General features: G+C 40.2%; 1 protein-coding gene across 3 annotated transcripts in view; it reads left to right on the top strand.

The window, feature by feature from the left end:
* Window positions 1–8,915: 8,915 nt before the first annotated feature.
* PDE4B (phosphodiesterase 4B) overlaps window positions 8,916–24,965 on the top strand; it is a 42,688-nt gene continuing 26,638 nt past the window's right edge. The window contains exons 1-2 of one of the 3 annotated variants that reach the window (XM_082613095.1): window positions 8,916–8,930; window positions 9,521–9,633. In XM_082613095.1, the coding sequence (XP_082469221.1) occupies window positions 9,544–9,633 (90 nt within the window). In that variant the 5' untranslated portion in view covers window positions 8,916–8,930; window positions 9,521–9,543. The other 2 variants (XM_082613094.1, XM_082613093.1) reach the window with 2 other exon arrangements.

The following is a 24,965-nucleotide window of genomic DNA, read 5'->3' on the forward strand; positions in this document are numbered from 1 at the left end:
AGAAGAGTGTTTTTTCAATTTTCTCCATCAAGATTTCCTTTAATATTTTCCCCAAGGGAGCCCTTGCTTTAGAAATTGAGTCTACAAAAACAAAAACTGCATTTAAAGATAACAATTAGTCTACCAAATAAAATTATTTTGTTATTTTATGGAGGTTTATTTAATGTTATTTCAGTTATTTGATGATATTCACAAATTAAGAGCTAGGAAAGGTCTTGGGATGCTTTCCTTTAAACATCAACAGTTTACTTTATTTTGAGGCTAAAAGTGCAGGTTTTGCTGTGACCAGGCGAAGCTTCATGATAGGTTGCCCCGACTGTGCCATGTGCCACTGGGCCATTGCAAAAGGTCATTGTGTAGTTTGGGTACTGATCAAAGGTACTTAGCCAGGTGGTGAGGGGAGCTGAAATTCAACCCTTGCGTCACTTCCCAAGCTTTCTGCCCAAGGGTTATGTCTGCCAAGAGACAGCACATTTTCCTAATTTTCCCAAATGTACTGTATAAGCTTGGAATGGGGAGCAAGGCAGGGGAGGAAGATGATGAGGCACCCAGCTTCACAGACTGACCATTTTGAAGATGGGAAAGGGGTTTCCCATGTAATCATTCAGTTCAGTGGACCGAGTCTTCTTCGTTGCTGTGGTCCCAGCACCTGGCAGCAGCAGGCTTGGCACGTAGTAGACACTCAACGTATATCTTGTGGAATAAATGAATGCACAAATGGCTTTCTTATACAATTCTCCATGTCTAAAGGTCCACTGATCTGTTGTGTCAATATGCATTGGGTAAAAGCAGAATGATACATCAGGCAAGTTCTATATTTTAGAAGTGAAAACCAACAAACTCTAACCTAACCAAGAGCCAATTCCCTATCTGAGGTCATGCAGCCAGAGGCACACTGTAGGATTTCGTGGCCACTTTATATGTGACCCCCCCGCCACCTCCAATGCCCAGGGCCAGAGCACAACTCTACCAACTCAACCACCAAACATATGGCTATCTACCCTCAGGAAAGTGTCCAGGACCAGGGAGAGGCTTGTAGGGCGTGGGGTGGAGGAAAAAGTTCCTGACAGGTACTAAGCTCTGTATCAAAGCCCTGGCATGCCTTGCGTCACTTAATTCTCATAGCTAGTTTATGCTCTCTTCCTGTTTTACAGGTAAAGACACAGAGACACAATCAGGCTCCTTACCCTAAGGTCACAGTGCTAATAAACAAATGGCAGGGTCAGGATGTGTAAACAGCTGGGCCAGACACCAATATGTTCCACTGAATTTTGAGTTAGTAGGAGCATCCTGGTCTATGCAATGGCAAAACCAACATCCTTTTTCAGCTGTGTGTGATTTACTCAACTCTATTTGTTTGTTTGCCTTTTTTGTATGTTAAACTCAACCTGCTAATTTCTGCCTGCCCCCATCTTTCCCCTTGATAACCATAAGTTTCTTATTTTTTATTTTGTTTTATTTTGTTTTTATTCATTTTTATTTTTGGCTGTGTTAGGTCTTCATTGCTGCGTACGGGGGCTACTCTTGGTTGTGGTGCGTGGGCTTAGTTGCTCTGCGGCATGTGGGACCTTCCCGGACCAGGGATGGAACCATGTCCCCTGCTTTGGCAGGTGGATTCTTAACCACTAGGCCACCAAGGAAGCCCTCAAGCTCTTTTGAAACCCATTGCTACAGTTCAACGAAAGGAAAGGAAACATGTTTTTAGAAACCCTGTTTCTTGTTTCTTTTCTCTCTTTCTTTCTTTTTTTTTTTTTTTTAAACTGGGGTTTTGGGACTTCCCTGGTAGTGCAGTGGTTAAGAATCTGCCTGCCATTGACATATATACACTACCAAATGTAAAATAGATAACTAGTGGGAAGCAGCCACATAGCACAGGGAGATCAGCGCGGTGCTTTGTGACCACCTAGAGGGGTGGGATAGGGAGAGTGGGAGGGAGATGCAAGAGGGAGGGGGATATGGGGATATATGTATATGTATAGCTGATTCACTTTGTTATACAGCAGAAACTAACACGACAATGTAAAGCAATTATACTCCAATGAAGATGTTAAAAAAAAAAGAGAGAAGCTGATGTGATCAACAACAATTTTATCATATTATACATTATATTATGATGTACAAATCAATAACTTAATTAAAGAGTGATATAATTAAAATTTTTATAAAAATGAATCTGCCTGCCAATTCAGGGGACACGGGTTCGATCCCTGGTCCGGGAAGATCCCACATGCCACGGAGCAACTAAGCCCGGGCACCACAACTACTGAGCCTGCAAGCCACAACTACTGAAGCCTGCGTGCCTAGAGCCCGTGCTCCGCAACAAGAGAAGCCACCCAATGAGAAGCCCACGCACCGCAACAAAGAGTAGCCCCTGCTCGCCGCAAATAGAGAAAGCCCGCGCACAGCAACAAAGACCCAACGCAGCCAAAAATAAAATAAATAAAAATAAATAATAATAAACAAAAATTAGGCTTTCCCTAGGTTGGTCTCTCTGTTGAAAGCATGCACAGAAAATCAGGAAGACAGAGAAAAGTGCACAAATTTTAGGTGTAGAAGTCAGTGAATTTTCATAAAATGAACAGACCCATGTAACCTGTACCCAGACCAAGAAGTACATCACTGTCAGCCCCATGGAAGTCCCCCTCCAGTTCTCGCCCGGTTGCTAACACTCCAAGTTAACCACTATCTTGACTTCTAACATCATAGGTTTATTTTTGCCTCTTTTGAACTTTATATATATATAAATTACATCATATTTTTATGTGCTCTTTAATCTCTGGTTTCTTTTGCTCGACATTAATGTTTATGAGATTCATCCCTGTTGTTGCCTGTGGCAATTGTTCTGATTGATTTAACCACCATAAAATCTTGCAAATAGTACCACCTTCTCTAATGAAAAGAGTCTGATTATGTGAGGCAGATAAACAAAATAATAAATAATAAATAACAAAATGTTATTTACATTTCCTTTCTATGCACTGTATTGGGGTAGAAAGTCTTGGAATCTTGACAAAGACATTTCTGATATATACAGAGCTGTGTTAAAATTGCATTTAGAATGATCCCTTATATTAAGAATCTAAAATACTCAAACTCATGGAAGTTGAGAGTAGAACGGTAGTTACCAGGGGTTGGGTGAAGGGGGATTGGGTAGGTGTTGATCAAAAAGTACATAGTTTCAGATCCCCAAGGTGACTAAGTCCTAGGGACCTGCTGTACAGCATGGTACCTATGGCTAATCATACTGTATAATATATGTAAAAATTTAAGGTAGATTTTATTTAAATGTTCTTATCACACATACACACACACACACACACAGAGGGAGGGAGGAAACTTTCAGAGGCGATGGCTAAGTTTATGAGATTATTTATGATGACAGTTTCACAGGTGTATACTTATCTTCAAACTCATCGAGGTGTATACATGGAACATGCCCAGCTTTTTTGTATGTCAATCATATCTCAATAAAAAATTGCATTTAGATATAGTTTGTAGAAAATTTATATTTGGGGTATATTGTGATGCTTTCACTTGCTAATAATAGAGATTTAGGACCTGTCTGAACCCCAGTTTTTCTCCTCTATATTGAGAAACCCTCATACTGAGGGCTTCAAAGTCAAATGATATAAGTACATGAAGGGCCTCTGTCCTGATTTTTCCCAGAGATCAGTAATAAGATCATGCTTTCCTGCACAGAGCTTGGGGCCAACGTTTAGGGCACCTGAGGTCTCTTACCAGCTGGGCCACTGACTTCATCACTGCTAAAATCTGTTTCCACGCTTTCCAGCTCTGAGCAGCTCGCTATTCGTGGCAAGGCTGAGGTTTCCCATTGCCCTTTCCTGTTGCCCTGCCCTTCTCTGCATCTCTCCTGCCCAACACCTTTCTGCTAAAACACACACGCGCGCGCACACACACACACACACACACTCTACTGAATTTGCATGAAAAAAATGGGAATATTGAAATGTGAGCTAAATATTAGCTGAGCCTGAAAATTATTAAAGCAGAAGAGGGGAGATCATTGACTGAAAAAAAAAGAATGTTACTCAACAGTTTGTACAGTGTTGTCTATTCTTTTCTCTTTTTTTTTTCGCCGCGCTGGGCGTCTTGTGGGATCTTAGTTCCCCAACCAGGGATCAAACCCAGACCCTCATTAGTGAAAGCACAAAGTCCTAACCACTGGACTATCAGGGAATTATGAGTGTTGTCTAGTTTTGATTATATACATGCATACATGAAAGGATATGCACAAGGGGGGTAGCGATGGTGATTTCTACTTGGTAAAATGTGACATTTTTATCATTTCAAATTTTTTGCTTCTCTGTAATTTTCTTGTTGTCTACAATGCACCTATATCCTGTCTGTAATAATAAATGTGATATTTGCAAAATGTGCGTTATACTTAAAGGTTAAGAGTCTGGTTTTGTGTGTATTCTCCTATTCTACCTTCCTTGTGAGAACAGAGTAAGTATTTTTCGTATGTTCATTTTTCAGATAAAGAAATGTAGCCTCAGCAAAGTTAGGTAACTTGCCTGAGGTTACTCTCGGAAACAAGAGGCGGGACCGGAACCAATCCAGGTCTTCTGAGTAAATACTGCACAGTAAATATTGGGCTAATGGCTGTGTTAGGTGGATCAGAAAAGGGAAGAGGAGACTCAAGAAATGACAACATTTAGGAAAGCAGTTACACAATTTTAAATAGAAAAGACCCAAGGGTAAGATGCCACTTTAAATGCAGCAATTTCAGGAATGCATGCATTTTCAGCCCTGAGGTGAATCCTCTATTTTATTGACCAAGATAGGGTCTTGCCCGGAATCTTGCTCTGTTTAACCTCTGATTTAGCTTGTGCCTTAAGGTGAATTAGAGATAATCATATCTCTTCGGTGTTTATGGCACAGAGATGTTGCAAGGATTAATGGGTAGTGTGCTTGGTGCTCCTTTGAGAAAAGAGCTATATGAATGTCACATATTATTACTAGATTAATACTAATTATAATTGAACAATTATAATTATTCAATGCAATACTTACCAGACCTGCAGAAGGAAGTAAACCTTCCTTTGTTGCTCTTGTTGAAGTGAAAGAACAAAAGAAGGGGAGAATAGAAGGGAGGTTCTCCCTGCTCCTTCTTCTCTGGAAATTCTTGACAAGTAGGGTCACCCCATGGCCACAGATGGCCCCAATACCTCCCCTTATCCCCTTGAGACTTGCTTCTGGGGTGCCAAGCGTCGTTCCTTCTCAGAGTCATTTTTGTAAGAAAAGGAACAAAACCAGCTTCATGGGCATGTAACCTGTGCCCTCACTCAAGGGCCCCATAGTTAGTCTTGAAACTCATAATATTATTATCTTTGTGTTTTGTAAGTAAAGTTGGATGGGAAAATGGAGCATATACTCGGTGGCTTGAAGCCTCGGCTCACGTACTGCCCCATCCCCTGCCACCTACCTGCTTCCCCTGGACGTGTTCTCAGCCACCTGTTTCCCTGATCCTTGGCACCCCGGGGCTCATCCAGCATCCATGTCCCTACCCCTACCCCTACCCCATGACCACTGCTGCTGTCCACTCCCAGCGGGGGCCTGGGTGCAGGTGCAGAGAGGATCTGAGCTGGACATGGGTGACTTGCAAAGTCTCAGGTGGGGCATGGGGGTAGCCGTCCTTGCCCTGGGCCGGCATGGCTGTACCATGGTAGACAGAGGCCACGTCTTGGTGGGGGTGATCCTCTTGTCCACCCTGATCCAGGTATCGAGCACATCCTGGTGCAGAAGTTGTAGCACCCTTAAGGGTCACCTGTCTGCTGTGGGTTGGGGCATTGGTACCATGGTGAAAGGAAATGTCTGTCTTTCTCAGAGTCTGCCCTGGGCCGGGGCATAGCACGCAGTTTGGAAGTTGGCAGGTTCGGGCACCCCAGCAACTGGTAAGCTGTGCGTGTGCCCTAAGTCAGAGGCTGCAGGGCCTCTGGGGTCCTATAAGGGTCTACGCTCTCCTCCTGGCATCCCTCTGCCTGAAGTAACACAATTTTAAAGAGTAAATAAAACACACCATGCTATTCATTAATTGTGACAAATGTGCCGTTTTAAGATGTTAGCTATCGGGAAACCTGGATGTGGGGTATATGGAAACTCTCTGTGTTAGCTCTGCAACTTTTGTAAATCTAGAACTATTTTTTTAAAGTTTATTTAAAAAATACAATACCGGGCTTCCCTGGTGGCGCAGTGGTTGAGAGTCCACCTGCCGATGCAGGGGACATGGGTTCGTGCCCCGGTCCGGGAAGATCCCATATGCTGCGGAGCTGCTGGGCCTGTGAGCCATGGCTGCTGAGCCTGCACATCCGGAGCCTGTGCTCTGCAACGGGAGAGGCCACAACAGTGAGAGGCCCGCGTACCACAAAAAAAAAAAAAAAAAAAAAAATACAGTACCACCATGACAGGTCGAGGGAGAGCAACTTCAGAAGGAAGGAAAAAGCTTCATATTTTAAGACCTTTCACGGCACTTTTTCCTGCTTTTTGAAAAGGGACTATGCATTTCATTTTGCACTGGGCCCTGCAAATTATGGAACTGATCCTGACTATAAAACCCCTTGTTGAATATGCAGTTCTTCTATCTCCCTTCCCATTCCTCTCGCCACACATACCAGGTTTGGGGGTTACTTTTACTGCCGTTAATAATTATACTCCTGTGTGCTGATCACCTACTAAGAACTGGTTACCATACTTTCTATACTTTTTTTCATTTAACCCCTTTATAACTTTATAAGATAAATATTCTTCTCCTTATTTTAAGATGTAGGAAATGGAGGTCCAGGATCACACAGTAAGTGGTAGGAGAGAAAGTCAAAATGCCTGAGTCTCAATCCAAAGCTGATGCTCTTTTCACAGTGCTACAGATGTATCCTCAGCCTCTAGATAGCCAAGTATCAATATTTTCAGGCTGTTTGGGCCGGCACTGTGGTTTCCATTCCTCTGAGTATTTACTGAGTATCTACTAGGTACCAAGCACAGGATCTTGTGTTAGAGCTACAAAGTTCTAGTGCGGAAGCCAGTTTGAGCTGCACTGGTCCTTTCCTTTGGCAGTACCAGTAAGTATCTGGGGTTTGATGCTCCCATCCTTAGCCCACTCTGACATCTGTGCTTTCTGCCTCAGTTACTGTGATAAGAAGGCTCTAAAATGGCACATAAAGAAAGGCTTGACCATGGATTAAGAATCTGGGAAGAGACAAGTTTTCATTAACTTCAAATTTTAACTTTTTACCTAAAAATTATTGTGGCTGACCAGAATCAGAGAGGACAGTGAAATAAGTTCCTGCCATATCCACTGGCCAGTTACTGGCATCTCACTATTGTCCCAACTCTAGGAGCATGCGTGTGTTCATTCTGTGTAATAGACAAGGAATGAGTTGTGGCAATGGCACTTAACTGGAAGATCATTGAAGAGTTCTCCTTCTTCAGTGCTTCACTGCTATAATTACCATATTTTCTTTGTGGGTGGAGATCAGATCCCTTTTTTCCTCTTCCGGGAGGAGAAGTGTAATATATCATCCCGCAGTCAGTTCAAAATGCTCCAAGCAAGTTACTTACTCCCCACCACCATGGTGAATGTCTGATCTTGAGCACCACAGGTTGTGATATGGAAGACACCAGGGTCGTGAAGAACGAGTAACTGGGAAGTGGTTGGACTTTTTCTTTTATGAGAGGCCAGGAGGGAGAACGGGAGGATTCTGTCACTTCAGGAAAAGCTTCCTTGGATGAAGCACTCTTCTGGAAGGGCATAGAGGCAAGGGGGTGTTTCAGACTCACAAGAGAGTCAGTGAGGAGATTCTTCGTGTTGAAGCAGCATGGCAAAACTGAGGAAGAAAGGAGGGAAGGTATGTGCAAGTCTGGCTTGAAATGAGTTTCACTAAAAACACTTCAATTCTTGTCTGCACATTTTTGAGGCATGTGAAAAGAAAAATGGAGGAAGTCACCTTCAGTGGTTTTGTGGCTTTTTAAGTATGACATACAGGATGTTGAACTTTAAACCCCTGTTTATCCTGAAGGGTAGGCATATGTGGGGGATGAACAAGACACCTATTCTTTGAAATGTGCATCGGTGTCAAGTGTCTCCTTGTCACTTGGAATCTCTCTTCTGTTTATTCCCTTTTCTGCTTAAGTGTGAGTGCCACGCACATAAAAGTATTCAAATAATAATTAAAAAGCTATGTCATCTCCCTAGGACTTCTGCATGAGCATATGAAAAATGTATTCTAAATATGACAGGAATGTGTGAGTCTTTTTCTTATAATAGAATTTCATGTGAGATTTTTAATTTTATTAGCGCCTATTGTGTGCTTGCATTCCAGAAAGCTTGGTAGAGTTAATGGATGGTGTTCCCTTCAAAAATCAGTCATGTATGCAGGAGGGTCTGACTGGTTTTTATAACTGTCTGTAGCATCATTGGTTCATCTAGCATTTATAAAATTAATTTCAGTGTTTATTAACATAGGGTTCTTAAGTCAATAATCTTAAGTATTAGCTTAGACTCACGAAATTTTGGGTATGAAATGACGTATTGTGAACACTTAAAAAGAGTTTCATTACCCAGCAAAAATATGATCTTAAAAGCAATAATTTTTGAATGGGCCACTGAGACATATTTACAGAAAGTCTGGATTCCTACAGTGACAAATCCGAGGCCCCGGCTTTAATCAGAAAATCTGCAGCGTTCACATCTGGCTCCACCTGAAAGTCTGGTTCAGAATTTCCCTGTGATCCTGGCAGTTGCAGAAGAGAAGTTTTAGCTTTGTTTAGTATAACAAGAACTGCCCAACTCCCCAGCCAATAAATGTGTTCATGTAAAACTCCAGACAGTTTCTCTGAGACTGCACTCTTATCAGGGAGACCTCATTTTGCCTCTACTTAAAAGGGAGACTCGCAAGAGAGGGAGACTTGTGCTGGTCAGTGTTTGTTGAATTGAAAGTTATTCCAACATTTGCACATTCCCCAGAATGAATGACTGCTTAGCCTTCCAACAACGTAACTGTCAGTTTCCCCCTCCAGTTTTCGATTGTACGTTTCATTTAGAAGAAAAGCCAAATGAGAAAATGCTTTCCTCATTTCTCCTCTAGACTGCAAACACTCAGAAATGACATCACGCACCCTAAAGAGCCCCAAGATGACGAAGGCAGAGAGAGCCTGAGAAAACTGACTGCTTCTGCCTTGAGTTTTAGGACTCATGTATGCAGATGAGCTTTTAAGAGCCGGTTCCCCGCCTTCTTCCTCAGAGGAAGTTTCTTGGTAGATCGCAGACACCTCATCCAGCCTGGGGGCGGGGGGTGAAAACCTGGCACGAGCCATCCCGGGCAGAGCACCACGGTGATTTGTTCTCCTGGTGGAGAGAGCTGGAAGGAAGGAGTCGGCGTGCAAATAATGAAGGAGCACGGGGCCACCTTCAGTAGCGCCGGGATCAGCGGCGGCAGCGGTGACTCGGCTATGGACAGCCTGCAGCAGCTCCAGCCTAACTACATGTCTGTGTGTTTGTTTGCAGAAGAATCTTATCAAAAATTAGCAATGGAAACGCTGGAGGAATTGGACTGGTGCTTAGACCAGCTAGAGACCATACAGACCTACCGCTCTGTCAGCGAGATGGCGTCTAACAAGGTAAGAGATGACAGTTTTATTCATTAAAGTGTGACCGCGCGGGGAGCCCCGGGCTGCCCTGGCCTCCTCCAGCAGCAGAGGTGCATGGGGACGCCACTGTCAGCTTTGTTGATATGCCTCCGATGATTCTGTTCCAAAGTGCTCCACTTTGCTTGCGTCGTGATGCTACAGCAAAAGTTTAAATTCCTCAGCAGACTTTAATTCCGAGAACTTCTTTCTTATTGATGCCGTGCGGAATGTGTTTAAGGTGAGGGGTGTTTATGAAGTGTACCAATCACCATACAAGTGAAAATGCTTTTTTATTGTTTTGTAAATAGTTAGCAGGAAGATAAAATCTGAATGAATCCATAGGGTAAAATGTTGCGTTGCAATCAGGTGTTATATATGTGTGTCTGAACAAGAAAATAATGTGATTTCTGTATATCGATGGTGAGAATGGTTTGCCCTGAAGTTTCATAAATTCTGAAATTCTCCTCAGAAGGGTGTTCTGATATTCTCCAACATTTCTTTTGTGATGTTGGTATGACCTAAGATTAAAAAAAGAAACAATATACTTTGCCTCCAAAAAAGAAAGTTATTTTTTTAAAGTTTGCTGCTTTGCAAAGTGGAATCATATGAAATGAAGTTCCACTCATACTGCAAAGAAATGATTTTATGTACCGTGCCCAGGCAAAACTTAGTGTTGAAGAGCTTTAATTATCTACCATTATATCATTTGTTTAAGTAACACCTGGATTTAGAGTGCTAATTTATGTAGTGAGAGTTGTTGCTTTTTGTTTGTATTTTTCTCTTGGAGACTGTTAATTTTATATCTATCTATCTATCTATCATCTATCTATCTATATGCACATATATGTGTGTCTGTGTATGTATTATTTTAATTGAAAGCCTTAACACTGCACCCTCATAAATACACATTTCAAAATCCCAATCATCCTAGCCTGAGGTATTATCTTATTGTCTTAAGGTTCTGGGGCTGGGAAGAGATTTTGCTCCACACCTGCCAACATACCCTTTCCAGCCCTGCATGTGTGTTCCTCCTCCCTTTTTCCTGGGGTTAAAAGTATCACCTTCCCTTCAAGACTTGCTGGCTCCTGCTCAGAGGATCTGAGTAGAGGAAGCATCATGTCCTGAAGGTTGGCGGGGTATGGGGTTGTGGTATAGAGAGTAGATTTTTCTTACTCTTGTTTATTGGTTAATGAAAGGGCAAAAAAAAATAAGCCTCTCTCAAATTTTAGTTCAGATTCAAATTGGAAAAAAAAAAAGTTTGAGGTTTAACTACTGACTGACTTTTCTCTGAAGTTGTCAATTGAAGCTAAATTCTGGGTTTTTCCAGGCTGTTGTAAATCTCAACCAGCTGCTTCCCCATGAGGAGGGCGTAACTACATAACTTCTCCAAACCACACTGGAGTTCATGTAGGAGGATTTTCACACAGGCTTTAGACTCCTGTGAAACATTCACAGATACTCTGTTCTTTGCATTTTGTGATCATTGATACACATGCAAGATGTAGATCTGGTATTTAGGGGTAGTTTTTTAGCAGGTTTCACCATAAAGGACACCCTGAACTTTCTTCTGGAGTCACTAAGATAAAGTGGGCAACTTTCTCCCTCTGGAGAGAAAGATTACTCATTGAGAAAATGCAAATTGCCATTAGTTTTCATTTCGACTGTTGATGCCTTGTAGATTCTAACCAGGTTTGTGTCTGGACTGCTGAAATTAGACATTGTCTGTCTTGCAGATTTATTACAAATAATCTCACATTCAGTGTATAGTTAATGAGGCTCTGACACCAGGGACTGTGTAGGACCTAGTGAGAATTCCAATCGCTTCAGGCTTCCGCTCCTCCTTTATGGTGTCCTGTGCAGGAAGCAATGAAAGTTGAATAGAGCTAACCCTAAAGAAAGGGCTAAACCTTAATGCTGACACAGTTAGCTTAAGTAGAAGGCATGCAGCTTCACCTATTTCTAGAGCTACAGTGGAGAGGTTGTAGGGCAAAGCAATTACCCAGTGGATGAATAATGCCCAGATGACAGCTGAAGTCAGTTTCAATTTTTAAAAAGATCTCTCTCTCTTTACTTAGCTCTCTTTTTACCTACCCCCAATCTCGAAGTCTTGATTATCCAGATAATCATCTCAGGGTTAATCCATGGCACATATGATATAATATAATGTGAATATTATTGTGGCCACCAAAAAGAAATTGATCTATACCAGTTTAGGGGGAACTGAATTATCTGTGGTAAAACTAAAATTCACATTTGATTTTAAATATTCTCAAAATTATTTGAGTGTTCCATCTGAGCTGCTGTTTAAAAATATCATCATTGTCATCATCATCATTATCATCATTACTGTGTAGTCTTTTTCGATCATCTTCTGCTTACTGTCACTGAACACAGGAGCTGTGGCAAATCTCTGAGTTACAGACTTGGAAGTAGGTGTGAAGATGTTCTATACAGGAAGTTTGTGAAAAGCATGGGCTTTGGAGTCTACAGATCATGGTTCAGATCCTGTTTCTATCATTTACTAGCTACTTGACCTTGGCCAACTTACTTAGCTGCTCTAAGACTCAACTTTCTCATCTGTAAAACAGGGATGAACGTGGTCCCTACCTTACTGGGGTTGCTGTGAAGATTGAGATAATGCGTTCTAAAGCACTCAGCAAGGCCCCTGATGTGTGGCAAAAGTTCAATGAGTGATAACTTATTAATAGCATCTGCTACATCTTTGCACAAAACTATCTGTCTCTAGTTCTGATCAGCTAAGTGACTGCTGAGTTTTGTTTGCAGCCTCTGAACTTGCATGAGAGTGGTGATGGGAGAGCCTGTGTTTTGCTTAGGGGTTTGGAGATTACATGTATGCCAGTCTACATGCAAATGGTAGAACGTCGACTGTGTCTAGTAGAGGAAAACAAGTAGTCTTTATATTCACTTCATCTGGGTAGGGATGGATTTGTTTGTTGCTTTTTCTTAACCCTTTTGAAGAAAACCGTGACTCAAAGATTGCAACCATCCCAAGTGTGCTTCAGAGCCCAGAGAGTAAGATGAGGAACTGTTTCTGTGACTTACAAAAACATAGTCTTTTCCTTGGCTCAAATTTCCCTCATTCCTTAATGCTGGCCACAGGCCAAATAGACTTCCAGAATTACAGAGAAAGATGCAGCCAGGTGGGTCAGGATTGTAGATTATTTTTCCCCAAGAATTACAACAAGATGGAATAAATTAAGTAGGAGTTTTACAGGGCAATGATATTGTCTTTCAAGATGAAAAGGATGTCTAGTGAACCTTCTGCCAGCAGCTAGACGCGTGAGAGCTGTTTTCTGTAACCACAGATTGCCTTCTTAGATTTGTTCATTAATTTTTTGTTTCAACTTTTATCACCTCCTGAATTAGAAGAATTGTCTTACACTTCAGCGAAATGCATCAGAGCATGAGTTCCTCAGTGGCAAAACAGTCAGATGTTTTGAAAACAGGATGCTTTGGCTGCGCATTATAAAAAGAGGAACGGAAAGAGAAACAGTATAGAAAGGAAGAAAGCAAATAGCCTCAGCAGGGTCCCCAGCCCAACAGCGGCATAAACACTGACCTATCTTCCTGACCTTCACTGTAGCTCAGTTCCTGACCTCGTGTCACCAAAGCCAACCGACGTCATTGGAGGAGGAGAGGAGGAATGGCGCAGCTGCTGTGAGGGTGACTAGAATTTCCTGTCTCCTTCCTGACAGACGCAGGCAGAAAAGTACAGAGTTACAACAACAGTGGCTGAGGAAGGACCAACACAGAACAATCCCAGTGAGGTGGCGTTGTGACTGAGGGCAAAGAGGGAGCTTTGACTGAGAAACAGTGTCTCTGGCCTAAAATTTTCAGGTGAAAAATGTCAAAGGGGTTATTCGTACCCGGCATGTTGAATGTCTTTCAAAAGATGTAATACCCAGGGGCTTTCCTGGTGGCGCAGTAGTTGAGAGTCCGCCTGCTGATGCAGGAGACACGGGTTCATGCCCCGGTCCGGGAGGATCCCGCATGCTGCGGAGCGGCTGGGCCCGTGAGCCATGGCTGCTGAGCACAGGGTCCGTAGCCTGTGCTCCACAATGGGAGAGACCACAACAGTGAGAGGCACGCGTACCGAAAAAAAAAAAAAAAAAAAAAAAAAGTAATACCCAGTAAGGAGCTATCTTCAAGCAGCTGTTCACTGACCTAACTTTCCCCCCAAAGTCCCCCACTACACTTTTCTTTCTCAACTAGCTTTGCCCTGGGACTATTTTATGTGTAGTACAAAGGTTTGGGCCTTATCGATGAAAATGGATGTTCTATTGTTGAGAAGAGCAGTCCTGAATAATATCAGTACTCTCTTGAGAATGGAGCACCAGGACCCAGCATTTCAGTAAATGTTTGCTAAGGAAGGCTATAAGATGGGAATGGGAGAGAGACGGACCGTTTTCTCTAAAGGGCATCAGAAAGTCCGCTACAGATACCATGACAGGGGAAATGAGTCCTCTCAGCTCTACAGGTTTATTTTTCCAATTCTTCAGGTGTAGCCTTACTAGAGTACCAAACGTGAAGCCAACTAATTGCCTGTGCTCTTGGGTGGGAGGGAATTAAGTCATCGAATTCTACCAGCCTGGAGCCTCCTGGGACCCAAGCTGCATGTCACTGGAATGTGACCATGACAGGTTGATTCCCTTACAGTTGGTGAGTCATTCTCTATCCAATTGTATAATTTGTAAGGATGGGAAATGTTGGATCCAGCAGAACTGAAAGGAAATAGATCTTATTGATCAATGGATTCATCTTAGAACTCTGTTGGGAAGATGATAGACAGGTAACCAATTATTGAAATGGATTAATTCCACTTTGGCGCAAAATTGAATGACATGATTAGAGCAGTGCCCCCCATGGGGCAGAAGGACCCCTCTTCCTGGGCACTGTGCTTATAGAGAGCCTAGCCTAGTCTGCATGCAGCTGTACCCTGCTCCAGGATGTGGGGAGGCTGCTGGGTCGAGGGAGCACCTGTGCTCCCCCTTTCATACTGCGTCCACCCTCACACTGTCTGCTCAAATGGCTTTGAACTCACTTCCAGGGCCTATGCAGGCCTCTTTCCTGGGTGTGCTGCAGGAAAGCATACCTTAAGCCCAGGGAGTAGCCAAGAGGCAGCAATTTGGCTTAAGACAGTAGTGTGGGAGAAGCTTGGACATGCAGGCTGTCTAAGCAGAGGGTGTACTTATGGGACCCACATACAAGGTCCCTGTTGGTGCTAGGACATGGGGAAAGAATGGGGCAGGGTGTGGTCCACGAACTAGATCCCCCTGCACTACCATATCCAAGGTGTTCAAGTTTTCTAAATTCAATCTGGCCTTCCATGGGAAGGGATGTCTGTCAAAGTAGGAGTATTGGAGGTAGCTCAATTTATATCCTTATACGATTGGACTTATGATATGTGGCTCCACAAATGTTGGAGGTGACCTCGGATTAGAGGGCAGAATAGAATAAAAATCAGTTCTGATGGCCAAGAGGGGGAATCATACAGTGTTTTGATCCAATTTTTCTTTCTCTACTGCTCAGATATGTATGGTACTAGAGACAGCAAAGTGGAAAGAGCCTGGGAATAAGCGATGAGTTTGAGTTCTAGCTCTGCCTTTATTGAGGTGTTTTATCTTAAACAATTAAATCATTTTGAATCTTTGCCTTTTCTTAACTACAAAAAAAAAAAAAAAAACTGTTGGAGAGGACTGTCTCCATGGTCTACTTCAGCTCTTGTATTTATCGATAGAACAAAAATAGTGAACAACCAAGCTATTTTTGCAGGTGTATACTTTGTGTGCAGATATTGTGCTAAGCTCCTGATCTACATTCTGTCATTAATACTCACAGAAACTCTTTGGATAGGTACTATTATTATCCCCATTTTACAGATGAGTAGAGTGTGGCTTAGAGAGTTGAAATAAATTGCCTAAGGTAAAGATGAGAGCCAGGATTCATACTCACCATCAGTGACCCCAATGGGACAGATAAATATAGAAATAAAGAGATAGTTAATCATTCTTATGAGGGAATTTTGTTGTGGTTTCTGGGAAGTCTTATTCTTCTAACTCTGGCTATCACCAATGGGTAGGTCTGGTTCAGAATCCTAATCTGCAATTACCATATTCTGGGCCTCTAGATTGCCCATTAATAACCTCCAGCTCAGTCTTTGTGGCTGGGAAGCAGTGTCCATTAACATAGAAGAGGGGGAAGAATAACCATAGCTATAGAAAATGGTTCTAAAGCATCCATAAAACTGTAAATAATGATATTAAACTAATCCACTGTATCAGTTTGCTAAATTCAAGATCTATTTTTTTCCCCAAAGTCTTCTCTAACATGACCTAAAATAAGATAGTAAGTTTTGTTTAAAGGACTTTAGCCTACCCTCTAATTTCCCTTTTACCTACCCCCCCAACCCCCAAAATAAAAAGAAAACAGAGAGAGGCTGTTCCTGTTATTTTTTTATTTTATTATGATTAAAATAATTGGGGCAATTTCATCATATACTATGTCCTTTCCAATGCATGCACTATGACCATAAAACAGAGGAGCGACGTTTCTGTAGCAGTAGTCAATATAGGGAAATTTCCTAGAAGTAACATGGAGACTGTCTCCCTTAGATTTGTCTTCATGCAGAGATGAAATAGAAAATTAAGTTGTTTATTCTTTATCCAGCATTATTTCAGTTACTCTTTCTGACAAAATAGAGTTGTATTATTGAGTGTAAGTCAGTATTCCACATTCTATTCTTATCAAAACCTAAATTGAAGATTTTGAAATTTGTTTAGCGCTTTGTAGTAAATTTGATCTGTAATCTGTTTTGCTTAATTGAAATACTTTTGCATTGGTATTTACAGAACCATTTTCTCCACTGAATTCTAATCGATTTAGCCCACTTAACTCACTTGAAAGTACCCAAGTGAACAAATCTCTAAAAAACAAGAAGGAATGAAGTGAAGGAACATTACCGTTGATTGGTGCACCTCTGGCTAGCTGATAAGAGCTGATAGTCTCAAAATAGAATAAATAAGTAATTTTAATGGGAGCCTTTCTCTCCACATTAAAAAAATCAGGTAATTATGTTTAGAGTGCAAGTATAAATCTAGAACACTAGTTTTGAAAAATAGAATTACACTATGTCAATGGAATAAAAGTTTGTTTTACATCTTTTTATACTTCTTTCTCATTGTTTTTTTTCTTTTAGAGTATGGCCCGGTCTAGAAGCCTCCCCAGATCCATGCCATTGTTATCTATGAAAGAATAGGCCAAGGGTGGAGCTTGTTCTTGTGCTATTCTTCCAGCACATCTTACTTCTAAGTAAATGTGTGCTCAGCAAGTAGAGATAGCTCAGATCTGGAAGCCAGGACTTACCAAACCAGAAGATAACAGGGCAAACTTGTGTCACGGTCAATAGATTTCACACTCTAGAAGGCTCTGTGCCAGTTGTCACTGTGCATCTCTGCACATCCCTCCACTTTAGCATTTTTCAGGGATCTGCCAACCCCTCTCTGTCTTGCCCAGTTGTACGTGATGTTTCCCTCAACTGGTGCCAAACTGTTTAGTCTCTTGGATATTTTACTGTAACTTCCTTTGTTTGATTTACTTTAAAGTAGCCAAGTGTTTCCACAAAGAAAGGACTGTTAAGTTATTTAGAAATGAAGAAGACAGTAAAACTCCTGTTTCTTTTGTTTCTGTTGTGGGAAGTCACTGATAATCTTTTTCTCTTTAAAAAGTGCCTGATACTTTTTTCTCTTTATGGAGTAGAGTTTAAAAGCTATAAATCATGCAATTCTGCTCATGAGTCACATGTTTCTTCAGCTAATTACTTGCCATTTAAAAACCTTCAGAGATTGAAGTTTAGTGAACTTATTGAAAAGAAAATTCATCTTCATGGCTCAATTTCATCTCTTTTTTCTTTCTTTAGCTAGTCAGAATATGGTCATCTTAAAGATAGTCATTTTAAAACTCTAAATGGCCCAGTTCCCTTTATTCTTTGCTAAAGCATAGTGCATAATGTTATAACCCTCAGCAAATTATAAAAATGAAATTTGAGTACAGATACCAGAAGGTAAAAGTGACTTATCCAGTTTTAAAAATGTGCATTTAAGGGCTTCTCTGGTGGCTCAGTGGTTGGGAGTCCGCCTGCCAATGCAGGGGACACGGGTTGGTGCCCCAGTCGGGAAGATCCCACATGCCGCGGAGCGGCTGGGGCCGTGAGCCATGGCCCCTGAGCCTGCGCGTCTGGAGCCTGTGCTCCACAACGGGAGAGGCCACAGCAGTGAGAGGCCCACCTACGGCAAAAAAAAAATAAAATAAAATAAAAAATTTGCATTTAAGACAAGAGGTCTTGGCATTTTATATTTGAAAATTTTGAACAGTTATTTTGAAAAGAAAACAGTAAGAAGGGCTGTCATCATTAAATAAAAATATCTGTCCAACTCAACCACATAGGCTGTGTGCTAAAGCTAATCAAATGGGGCAAAGTGGAGTGATAATTTGGCATCTATCTAATGTCTTTGGTCAGTATGGATGGTAAAAGTTGATAAACCTAACCAAAAGAGACCTGAATGTATTCTTTCTAGCTATAGTCTTATGCGGTTGCATTAGACAAAATTCCAGAACTTTGAGCCCATAAGGGAGCCATAGGTATTAACTATTTTAAGACTTCGTTTTATAGATGAGGATTATAAAAACTGAGGGTTAAATATCTAATATGCTCCAAAGATCTTTGTAAAATATAAAAAAGCAATCTAAATGAAAAGTAATTTTATTATGACATGACTTCTCCAGAGTCATCAGGTTAATTAGTGGAAGATTAAGGTACTAAAATCCAGCTTGCTCTTCATCTTCAGCAAAAAGCTGATTAAGCTTAAGAAAGACGTGGGACATTCCCTCTTTAGCTTGCATTGATTTTTAACCTTCTCATTACTCTTCATGAATAAAAGCTCTACATGTCTTAATCATTTCAAGTAAAGAGAACTAATTTAGTATTCCTGAAAATTTTGTGATCAAAATCTAGCAGGAAATAGTTGGAACAAGTTACTTTAAATGTCCCTGGCATTGGTTGTTTTGTTTTTCTTCTCTTTGCTTTTTGTTGTTTCAATTTCTGAATAAATACACATATTAATGTATCTGAATTAATACATATTAATATAAGACATATATATACATACATATATCATCAGATAAAAAAATCTCATTAAGGCAACCAGGATTAACATTTTCATCTGCACATAATTGAAATGCTACCCTACAGATAATTTATTTCCAACTTTTTCAGTTAACATAATAGCCTATTTCTTCATTCTTTTCTTAGGTTAGATTTCCATAAATGGAATTAATGGATTAAAAGGCAACATTTTTAAGGCTTTGATACTTATTTGCTTTCCCACTGATCCCAATGCCCAAGTTTAAGTAGTAAAAACCCTGTGATTAGTAAAACTCCTTCAATTTCTTTCTATTTCTTCCTTTCCTCTCTCTGAAACTGAAGGTGATAAATTGGAGAGTTTTACCAACTGGTGGAAAAATAGTCAATGTTCCGATTCTCTCTGCTACTTAGCAGAGCTGTTGGCTTAGGAAGTAGAAACGAAGACAGTGATCTCAGGTTGACCCTATCCCTGCACCCCAGAACGTTTCTGCCCAGTGGCCCAAATTATGCAAAGCTCTCCCAACTCAAATAAGATTTCTGGATTCTTGAGTTGTGTTATCAACATCTTGGTGGAGTTGGGTTCAACAGTGTGGGCAGCTACACATTTAGAAATAATATTGATGTAATTAATGCCTTGTCAACATTTTAAATCAAATAAACTTCATTTACAGTAGATAGAGATACATTTTGATGTGTTTACGTAGCTCAAGATGAGTTTTGATGTTTAACTCAGATGTCTGAGTTATTAAGCACATGTTGCGAATATCTTGCCATAAAACATTGACAAACTTTAAACTATTAACCTAACTACTTAAAATGAGCAGATGCAGGAAAAAATAAAGGGAAAATGACTTGGGAAGAACAGATCATCTCATTTATAGTAGTCCCTCCCCCTTATCTGTGGTTTTGCTTTCCACCATTTCAGTAACCCGTGGTCAACTGCAGTCCAAAAATATTTAATGGAAAATACCAGAAGTAAACAATTTCTAAGTTTTAAATTGCGCGCTGTTCTGATTAGTGTGATGAAATCACACACCATCCCACTTCACCCACCCGGAGGCACGTGATTCACCCCTTTGTCCAGCATATCCTGCCCAATAGTCACTTAGTAGCCAACTGGGGTTATCAGATCAACTGTCCTGGTATCTCAGTGCTTGTGTTCAAGTGACCCTTACTTTACATTTTACATAACAATGGCCCCAAAGCAGTAGAGTAGTGCTGCTGGCCATTCAGATATGCCAAAGAGAAGTTATAAAGTGCTTCCTTTAAGTGAAAAGGTAAAAGTTCTTAACTTAATAAGGAAAGAAAAAAATCATATGCTGAGGTTGCTAAGATCTATGCTAAGAATAAATCTCCTATTGGTGAAATTGTGAAAAAGAAAAAAGAAATTTGTGCCAGTTTTGTGCCTCAAGCTGCAAAAGTCATGGCCACACTGTGTGATAAGTACTTAATTGAGATGGAAAAAGCATTAAATTTGTACAATAAGGTATTTCGAGAGAGAGGCCACATTCCCGTAACTTTTATTACAGTATATTGTTATAATTGTTCTATTTTAGTATTAGTTATTGTTGTTAATCTCTTACTGTGCCTAATTTGTAAATTAAACTTTATCATAGGTATGAATGTATAGGAAAAAACATTGTATATATACAGTGCAGTACTATCTTCAGTTTCGTGCATCCACTGGGGGTGGAACATATCCTCCACCAATAAAAAGGGACTAGTGGATAATGTTTATTAAGGGAAATCATTCCATGCCAAAATATCCTTGATAGTCTAACTTTAGCTCTTTTGATATTTACCCATTGCTAATCATTACTTATTTTATCAAGTAGGACAAAGTTAGAAATTTTCTTAGCATATAATGTAGGAAATGAAAAGAAAATTTTCAACTCCTGGATGGATAAGAAAACTTAGTTTTTTAGCCGTTATGATATGATACAGAAGACTTGATTTTAAAAGTTAAAATACGTAAAAGGAGATTTCACTGCTGGGGGCGAAAGGGGGGAAGAGGAGATTATTTAATAACCAGGATAATCAGCTGAGTATAGGAAAGGAACTGACAGAGTTGGAAAAAATAGACTAAAATTTTAATAGCTCTGGTTGTTCCCAACAGTGGACTTCCAACTTCCTCTCTACCCTCGATATCAGAAGATCTATTGAAAACAAGGAAGAGTTTTATTATAACCTGAGAATGAAGAAATGTTGGCTCTACCCCTCTCTTGGTATCCTGTTGCCTAGAAAACCTCCCTTTGGCTCAAATACATCATCAGGCCCTGTACTATGAACCTACTCCTGGTCTGCTAGACTTCTTGGCTTTCTTTTTATGAAACTCTGCCTTAGCTACCCTGACTTGGATCAGATTTTCATAGACCATCCTCTTAGCTATCTTATTGGTTAATCTCATAGCTAAAATTTTCATTATCTGGGGTTTTATTTGTGTCTGATCCAGTTTGCAAGCTCTTGAGCCCTGAAATTCTGCTTTGCATTTTTGAGGCTCCACATTTGCTTATAGTGGTAGTCGGGCTAAAAATTATCAAGGAGCCATAGCTCTACTTCTGTCTATCAGGAGGGAAGTGAAAAGCAGATGAAGGCTTTTGTCAGTTGGTGGTAATTGATTTTGGTTTTGTTTTATTTGGAAAAGCTCTCTGCAGTTCTACTTGGTCATTTAGGAAATTTGTTGGCATTGGGAGTTTTGATAGCTTATCCTGGTTTTGACCAATGCTAGGACAGGTAATGACCTCACCGGTGGGCACAGCACTGTTTAAAGATGGAAAAATTTTTTTGCATTTTCAAAAACTTTAAATTCATGGAACATGCTTAGACTATCCAGGGGTAATGTGCATTTCCAGTATCCTTTTGCACACCCATTTGCCTGTGAGAAGCTAGAGACTTTCTGATGGGTCACTAATGAGATGGACTTCAACTCCTGCTATAGATAGCCCAGAAGGGTCAGTTTCACTGGCCAGATGCTACCCATCCACCAAGATGAAAGGGCACAGTGCCCTCCCTGCCTTAGTCCCTGTCCATTGCGATCACTACTCCTAGCTCCATTCTGTAATTGAGTCAGAATGATTTAGCTAGATCTGCGTTTATTGATGCAATGGGTATGTTTTTCTTGGCCAGGGCCAGTACATTACTTGTGTTCTTGACAGGATGAGCTGCCACTGAATTTTTCCCTGCTGTATTTTAACACACTTAAGATCTAGTTGCACCACATTTATTTGCGTCTGTCTTACCAATTGCATGGGAGCATCCCTGATAATATCTCAACATTTATCAGTATTATTTTTTAAACACTTTAAAATCAGTATAATTTAATTTCAGTACGTTCATTTTATTTCGCTTGCAATAATTAAAAATACTCCTTTACTAATAATCTTTTTTTGTATGTTTGAGGCATTAAGGTAAGGTCATTGTTGAATGCTGCATAGTAAAATAGTAAAATTTCTAACTGAGAAAGGTCATAGATTGCTTTTCAAAAAAAGGCTTTTCAGGGCCCTTGATAAATCCTAAAATAGGAGAACTTTGCCAAAATAAACAAACAAAAACATGAACCCCTGGGCAAGACTGGATTCTCTTTTTTTGAAAGTAAGATAAATATATTGAGTTAAAATGAGTAAAAAATTAGCTTTTTGGTAAAGGTAATGAAGAAGCAGGAGATACTGGTAAGAAATAATTCAGGAGAGATTTTTCTTCTTTGAACACTTTTCAAATCTAACTACATGAGCCAGGACTGCACTTTCCCAAGGACTCTGGTACTGCCTGAGGGAACATTAATTATGGGACAGTGTAGAGATTTTTAAGGCCCATTTCTTCACTTACAGCTTATTTGCTCTCAAAGCTTCCTGCGGTACCAAGATAGAGCATTACATAAAGGGCCACTCTCTTTAAGTGTGTAGCTGTTTGTTATTTTTGTGTTGCCAGATCCAAGATAGCATGGTAAGGAAACCTATCTGAAGAGCCCTTTGCTCCACACACAGCACTCTCACCTATGTTATCTCATCTGATGCTCACCAAGAGGAAAGTATTATTATATCTCCATATTCAATGTGAAACCAAGCTGCAAGCTGTGTCCAAGACCCTCAGCCACTAAATCATGATGCTTAGAATCAAATCTGTTCTCTTGGCTTCAAAGTCAAATGACTTAAAAATAATAATTAAAAGGAAAACCAAAAGATTAATAGGATGTATGTTTACATTTTTATAAAAGAACAACAGCAGGAAAAACTAATATTTTTTATCAGGATGTTACCTTTGAAATGCAGTGGTTAATGATTGGAAGAGAGCAAAATGGACTTTTTTGCCGGTAATATTCTCCTTTCCCACCTGAGTGCTTGTTAAATAAGTATGGTCATTTTGTACACTATTTTGTGTGTATTTTGCACACCAATAAACGTTTTAAAAATAATAATAATTAAAAGGAAATCCACAGGGTAATTTATTATATTCTTCTATGACTTGGCAACAAAACATATAATCATAGAATTTTGAAGCTAGAGCTCGACCTTCTTATTTTTCAGACCTCAGCTTAGATGTTATCTCTTTGGAGAGGTCTTCTCTAATTACCCTAAGTCAGTAGCTTATTTGTTTTACAATTTGCTGTCACAATTTATGATTTTTGACTTTTTTTGTTGTTTTTGTTGTAGAACTTGGTTTTTACTAATCTCCTCCCTTTGACTGTAAGGTTATTGGTGACATGAATTGTGTCTACCTTGTTCATTATTGTAGTTCTGGCGTTTAGAATAGCTCTAGGCATTCAAATAGATATTTGTTGGATCATGTGCATGATGGCTCTGAAAGTTAATTTATTGAGGACCAACTATATTGTTAGTGGCAAATCTATTAGAACCCAAGAATCCTGTTTCCTGTTGTACTGTACCATGCTACACATAGGTGCTTCCCATGACCAATTCTAGTTTTTCTAATTGTTAGCTTTGATGAGAAATTCCCATCTGGTTCAGAGTGGCTCTTCAAAGTACCCTCAGAAGCAGCAAAAGCTTGCACCAGAGCCTTCCCCAAATGCAATCAGATAACAGAGAATGAAGTCTTGGGGACAAATGTTCTTTCCTTGTGAGCAGAAATATGAAGCACATTTTTGTTGTTGTTTGGTTCGACATTGGGGTATTCAGCTTACCTTTCTCTTGAAAAGTCTGCATCCTGTGGACAAGAATCTAAGCTCTACAGAGACTGACAATAGCCACTGCACACTCAGCTGGGAGCATATCTGTGAATACATGTTGTGTCTAAAACTCAGCCATTTGCCTTATCTGTTGTGTCTGGGGCATAGGAGCTTAGTCATTATGCCATTGTTTGGTTGTATTTTTCATTCCTGACATATTGCTGATACTCCTCTCATCCCCACCTTGGCCACATATTCAGTTAATTCAGATATGCTGCTAGATTGACCTGAACTGTGGAAATCTGAGTAAAATGCATACTTGGTACAGTTGTCCTTATGTCAGGCAATCTGTGGCCATTCATGGCTTCTGGTTAATACATAAAGAGTTCTGAAGTCTCTTAATTTGAGGAAATTGGCTAAGTTATGAAATCATGAAAGGCTAGATTTGAAACAGCTGGACATCTCCAAAATAAACTTTTTAAAGGTATGGCTTTAACACAAGGCCATTTTGAGTTACGGCTTTATCTCACAGGTTTCATCTATCTTTCTGGCAATTCTGGTTTACACTCCTTAGACTGATGAATAATCTAAATGTCAACCAGCGAGCCAGAACTTCTATGAGTAACTCGTGTCACGTAATCTATATGACATAGCACTGCATCACACCTGCAGCAGCATATCAGGGGAATTCTCTAGTTAATTTCTTGTCAACAATGAAAAGAAAAGAGTTTAGGTGCTAAAGAGCCAATGAAAACCTCCACCCAGATGCAAACCAAGTGAAAAAGGTGCCAAGAGCTCAGATTCTTTGAAAATTTAGAGAAAAACACAGTTTTAAGTACAAATTCTACAACAGTCTCAGACACCTTACCAACCACTGTATATATATTGTTTCTAACCTTCCCATTTTAAAGATAGAAAAACTTAGTCTCCAAGAAACTCAACAACTTGCCAAGTTTCTCAGTCTAAGTTACAATACAGGACTTTATTTTCAGACCCAGTTGTATACTCAGCTGATACTATGTCATGTTATTATGATGTTGG

This window comes from Mesoplodon mirus (assembly GCF_964341445.2).
Source record: "Mesoplodon mirus genome assembly, chromosome: 3".
NCBI lineage: Eukaryota > Metazoa > Chordata > Mammalia > Artiodactyla > Ziphiidae > Mesoplodon > Mesoplodon mirus.